The sequence below is a fragment of the Panicum virgatum genome, chromosome 3K, assembly GCF_016808335.1.
Source record: "Panicum virgatum strain AP13 chromosome 3K, P.virgatum_v5, whole genome shotgun sequence".
NCBI classification, from domain to species: Eukaryota; Viridiplantae; Streptophyta; class Magnoliopsida; order Poales; family Poaceae; genus Panicum; species Panicum virgatum.
Window position 1 is genome coordinate 31,312,702 of NC_053138.1, and position 5,213 is coordinate 31,317,914.

General features: G+C 42.6%; 1 protein-coding gene across 2 annotated transcripts; it reads left to right on the forward strand.

Annotated features, from left to right (window-relative positions):
* The first annotated feature begins 1,667 nt into the window (after positions 1-1,667).
* Positions 1,668-4,246, forward strand: LOC120698963. 2 transcript variants are annotated; one of them, XM_039982780.1, is made up of 3 exons: positions 1,668-1,744; positions 1,840-3,032; positions 3,972-4,246. In XM_039982780.1, exons 1-3 carry the CDS (start codon positions 1,716-1,718, stop codon positions 3,986-3,988), a joined length of 1,239 nt encoding a protein of 412 aa, XP_039838714.1. In that variant the 5' UTR covers positions 1,668-1,715; the 3' UTR covers positions 3,989-4,246. The 2 variants fall into 2 exon arrangements, with proteins under 2 accessions (XP_039838714.1, XP_039838713.1); XM_039982779.1 differs by lacking the exon at positions 1,668-1,744 and having other exon boundaries at positions 1,786-3,032.
* Positions 4,247-5,213: the final 967 nt, after the last annotated feature.

Below are 5,213 nucleotides of genomic sequence, written 5' to 3' on the forward strand. Positions count from 1 at the left end.
AGACAGGGTGATATGATGTTATGAAGAAGAGATAACAGATTATTCCACTCTACCACATTATTATTAATTCGTCTAATGCACACAAAATCCATGGCATCGGATCTTCCGGTTGTTGAGCTTCTGCAGGCGTTCATTAGATATGCTTCCGGTGGTGATTCATCCGATGCTGGATTTTCTTGTGTTTTCTTTTCCTACTATCCTTGGCGTCTGAGAATAAACTTCTCTCACTGTTGACTATATAATTTTGACACAAAAAATTATTCTAAGTTCTTTTTTCTATGTCTCGGATCATTTGATTTGGATATAATTTGGACATTTCCATGAATTGGAATCCATCATCGGGACCTGAAATGCTTACGAATATACACTCAACAAACTTGCATTAGTCCCAAAATGACTATATTATCACTGAATCACTAAAATCACAATTAGTACTCTAATAGGTCATATGTATCTTATAACTACAAATGAGAAAGTTTCTAAAATTTTCATGTAAACGTTCTAAAATAAATTATGTGGCAAATTATATAAAACCGGATTCTCTTTTAGGAAATTATTGGAGGTAGACCAAGGTAACACCTCACTTGTGTTACGGGTACATGCGTTTTCAGTGGTGACATGCACATATTTTGGGCTGACAAACTAGATATGGATCGATGTATATGGTTCCATCCAATTTCATCGCAGGTTCAGGATAGAGATATGCATTGCTGATAATGTCACTGTGTGTTGGTAATGTGATTATTTGGTGTGTTTTCTCTCGAAACAAGAGGACTTGAGGAGTGGATGTGAAACTCCATTATATTGTTGTCATGTCATGTCATGTGACAACCGAACTAGCCTGGATCCGCCCTTGCGTCCATTTGGAATCAAATTGTGGCAAAAATCATTCAACTGTAGATTTAGTTCCACATCGGAAATTGATGGTTGGGTCTGAGCACAACATATAAGATGGGGGTAGCCCTCACCCATCAGGCCAGTCTTTCAGGTTAAGTTAGACCCGAGACCTTGGTTTGTTGGGCACCCATCAGGCCAGTCTTTCAGGTTAAGTTAGACCCGAGACCTTGGTTTGTTGGGCTCCGGTAGATCTAGACTTCGTAGGGTTCTGACTTTTGTGGGTATAAGTGGGCCAGGCCGGATTCTTTTTTTTCTCTCGAAAACGCAAGAGGATTGTGTTTCATTGTATCAAGAGGATGATGGAATAAAGTTCCTTATAATGACATACTAGAGCACACGGTTGTGATTTACAGAAAAAGATAAGACAACCTAAGAGAGGTAGAGAGAGAGGACCAAGGACTTCTACAGCTCAACCATCTCAACAGGTCCACTAGTGTGAGTGTATAAGTACGTGTGGCATTCTCGTGTGTACACCTTTTTTTTTTTGCGGATGTGTGTACACCTTTCAATCCTACATTAGGAGTTCAATTTGGCTTTCAAAATTCAAAGTCCTCTAACTAAAATTCTAAGTAAGTGAGTGTACCACGCGTCGAGAACAAAAGGACAAACGAATAGTCGCTATATTTTTTGATGATAAAAAGGACAAACGAATAGTCGCTATATTTGATGATTGACTTTGAAATTGACCAGAATGTCTGACACTGACTTCCACCCAATAAGCTGCCACACACGCCCCCAACTCCAGTCCATAAAACGCACCGGAGGACGCGGCATCTTCCCAACACAAGGAGAGGACGGAGATCGGCGGCTTCAGGACGATGCTGCTCAAGTTCCAGGGTTTAGCAAGGTAGCTAGAGCTCATGTGCATTTCTTAATTTTTCATTGCCTTCGTTCCATGTTTCAAGTTTCCAACTACGCTATTCTGGCCATGCATCCCTGCAGGTGTTTCATCGGATCGGAACGTGCAGCCGCATCGGCCGTCAAGACCAGCGCGGGTCCGTCCTTGCCAGTGCCGGCTCCGCCGCCGCCGGTGTCCCTGCCGGACAACGACGACATCCTCCGTGAGATCCTCCTCCGCCTGCCGCCGCTCCCGTCGTCCCTCCCTCGCGCCTCCCTCGTCTGCAAACACTGGCGCCGCCTCGTCTCCGACCCTGGCTTCCTCCGCCGCCTCCGCGAGCACCACCAGACACCTCCCTTGCTCGGCTACTTCTTCAGCGACAGTGGCGGGCCCGTCTTCACCCCCGCGCTGGCGCCGCCGAACTGCATACCACCCGAGCGCTTCTCCCTGCCGGAGCAACCTGCCGGCGAGCGCCTGTTCTTCCTCGGCTGCCGCCATGGCCTCGCCCTCCTCATCAACCGGAGGCGCCTCCAAGCCACCGTGTGGGATCCCATCACCAACCGCAAGGTCACCGTGGCATATCCCCCGGAGTTCACCACCGACAACGGCGCGCACTGCTTCCGTGGCGCCGTGCTGAGCAGCGGCGCCGGTGGTGACGGCTATGATGGTCACTGCTTGAGGCCCTTTAAGGTGATCCTAATAAGCACACACATCAACGATGGTCACACAAGTGTGTTGATGTGCGTCTACGAATCCGGGACAGGAAAATGGAGCAACACCATCTCAACTATCATTCCATCTTACCTGTTCAGTCTGCCCGACGTCTTGATTGGAGATGCTCTACTCTGCGGTTTTTTCCTATGGCCCGACGGCATCCTTGAACTTGATTTGGATAGGCACACTTTAGGCATAATCCAGATACCAACCAGCAGCCTCCAATCCCATTCCGTCGCCGATTGTTCATTACTCCGGGTTGTGCAGACACAAGATAGAGGGCTTGGCCTTGCAGTTTTGTCCAAACTGAGAATCCAGTTGTGGGGGAGGAAGGCCGATTCAGATGGTGTTGCCCGATGGGTACTGCAGAGAACTGTTGAAGTAGACAAGCTCCTTTCGCTACCACGTTCCATGATGGCCAATGTGCCAGCAAGGATACTGGGGTATGATGAGGATAGCAATGCAATTCATCTATCTACTTCTGCTGGTGCCTACGCGTTTCAGCTTGAGTCAATGCAATTTACAGAGCTTTTCAATGTCTATCGGATTTCAGGTCATCCTTACGCAAGTTTCTATACTGCTGGTAATGGCTTGTCTCTTTAAACTGCACGAGTAACAAATTAATTATTTAGTGCTAAAAAAAGAGTAACAAATTATTTCAGCTATTGGCTAGCCGGTTAAAGTATGCATATTGCCTTTTGTTTTTCTGGTCTGTGGTGGACTTATTTCAATAGAATTCTTTAGTTATTATTTAACGGCACAAACGTTGGAAAACATATGATTATAATTGATTTTGCCTAATAGTTAGAAACTGACATGAATGTATAGGTAGGTAGTAGCTTGAGCTATCCGACATGTGTTGGTTTGCGGTTGTTAATTATACCCTGCATCTGCTGCAAATATTATGTTTATCTCTCTTTTTCTCTATTAAATCTGTAAGGCCGAATTCTGTGTGCCTCATCAATTCATCATGTCATACCACATATATAGTCGAATCGAACAAATAACACTTTGTTTTATCTTTTCAAAAGGCCATTTTTTACATTAAGCAATCTTCTAGTTTATGTCCCGAAGTCCCAAGTGGTGTGTGTGTGTGTGTGTGTGTGTGTGTGTGTGTGTGTGTGTGTGTATAGATAGATAGATAGATAGATAGATAGATAGAATAATTAGTTGGAAATAAATAGAACAAGTTCCCTCCAGAGTAAACTTGGATTAGCTTCATTGTCTGAATTACTAGGTTATCTAAACTGTCTTTCGTTAGTAGGCAAATGATTATTGTTTCTGAGTATTTTTTCCGTTATTGTTAGTCGTAATTTTTGTTTCGTTTACCTATTTCTTATAACCTGTAAATGAAGCTAGTAATGTCAGCTATATGCATGAATATGTAACAAGTTATTTGTTGATCTCAATCAGAATAATCATGTGTTGCATTTATCTTATCATGGCTTCACATAGTTTTCGTTGTTTAACTTATGACTTGTTTCCTTCAAAAACTTATGTCTTGTTCTTTTTCCCTGTGTAGGTTTTGGGAATTGGTGAGGGAGATAATAAAGAAAACAGATATGCTCAACAAAGCACGAGATGATTTATCCCATTATATATGCAAAACTTATTATGTGTTGGTTAAGCATGTGATTGTTTATTTATCTTTTCTCCTATAAATGTGTATATTGTGTATATTGCTTTGCTTGTCAGGTTGTGTTTAGTTCACAAAAAAAAGTTTGAGTTCTGGTACTGTAGCACATTTCGTTGTTATCTGACAATTAATGTTAAATTATGGACTAATTAGACTTAAAAGATTCATCTCATATCAAAAAATTATACTGTATAATTAGTTATTCTTTTAACTGCATTTAATGCTCTATGCATGTGTCCGAAGATTCGATGTGACAGGTACTGTAGGAAATTTTTTGGAAACTAAACATGGCCTCAGTTACTCAGTTCTTATCACTTAGTAATTTGGATCAGTTCTTTCTTCAATGGTAAAATTTTAAACTAAGATTCAAAAATGGATGCAGTCCATGCACCATCAATATCCTATTAATATCAGGCATCATGCATGATGACTTTGTCTGAAGATCAAATTCAGAATAGCATGTATAGTTCGAACTTCGATGTTCCAACGGCAAAGTTTCATCAACAGTTTACGCTCCGATTACTACCAATCGAAGACACTAGTTTCATCTACACACGCTTCAGGTTAAGGCGTTGATGATGCACACTATTTATATTTAACAAACATGTAGAGCTTTCAATCTGGCTCCTCTGGCAGCTGATTTTCTAGCATGAGTGCATCAGTACTCCATCCACGATAGCTATTCAGACGGCTTCGTACACCCTGGTGCCCTACACGGCTGCACCACAACGGCATAGCTCAATGCTTACGGTGTATTTGCATCCATGTGCTATAGTACCCTATAATGTCCAAATAGGAGTGCTAGGGTGGACTAAACTTTATCCAAGACTCAAAAAAGTTTTAGCTAAACTTTAACAAAAGCATAAGTGCTAATAGGTGATATAATTTAATTTACACTACTACAGAAACGGCTTCTTGTCCCGGTTGCCAACCCCTTTCTGTCCTGGTTGTGGCAACCAACCGGAACCAAAAGGTCCCTGTCATGCGAATTTTTTTTTGTGCCATGCAAGAATTGAACCCAGGACCTCTCGCCTCATGCACAGATTACCTACCATCTCACCTACACATCACATGCGGTCGCGGAAGTTCTGGCACTGCGAGAAGCCGATGGTGTGCGCGCCAGAGAAT

What these genes read in the sequence shown, in the direction of transcription:
- LOC120698963 (XM_039982779.1), top strand. Translation starts at nt 1,793, where the DNA reads ATGTTTCAAGTTTCCAACTACGCTATTCTGGCCATGCATCCCTGCAGG.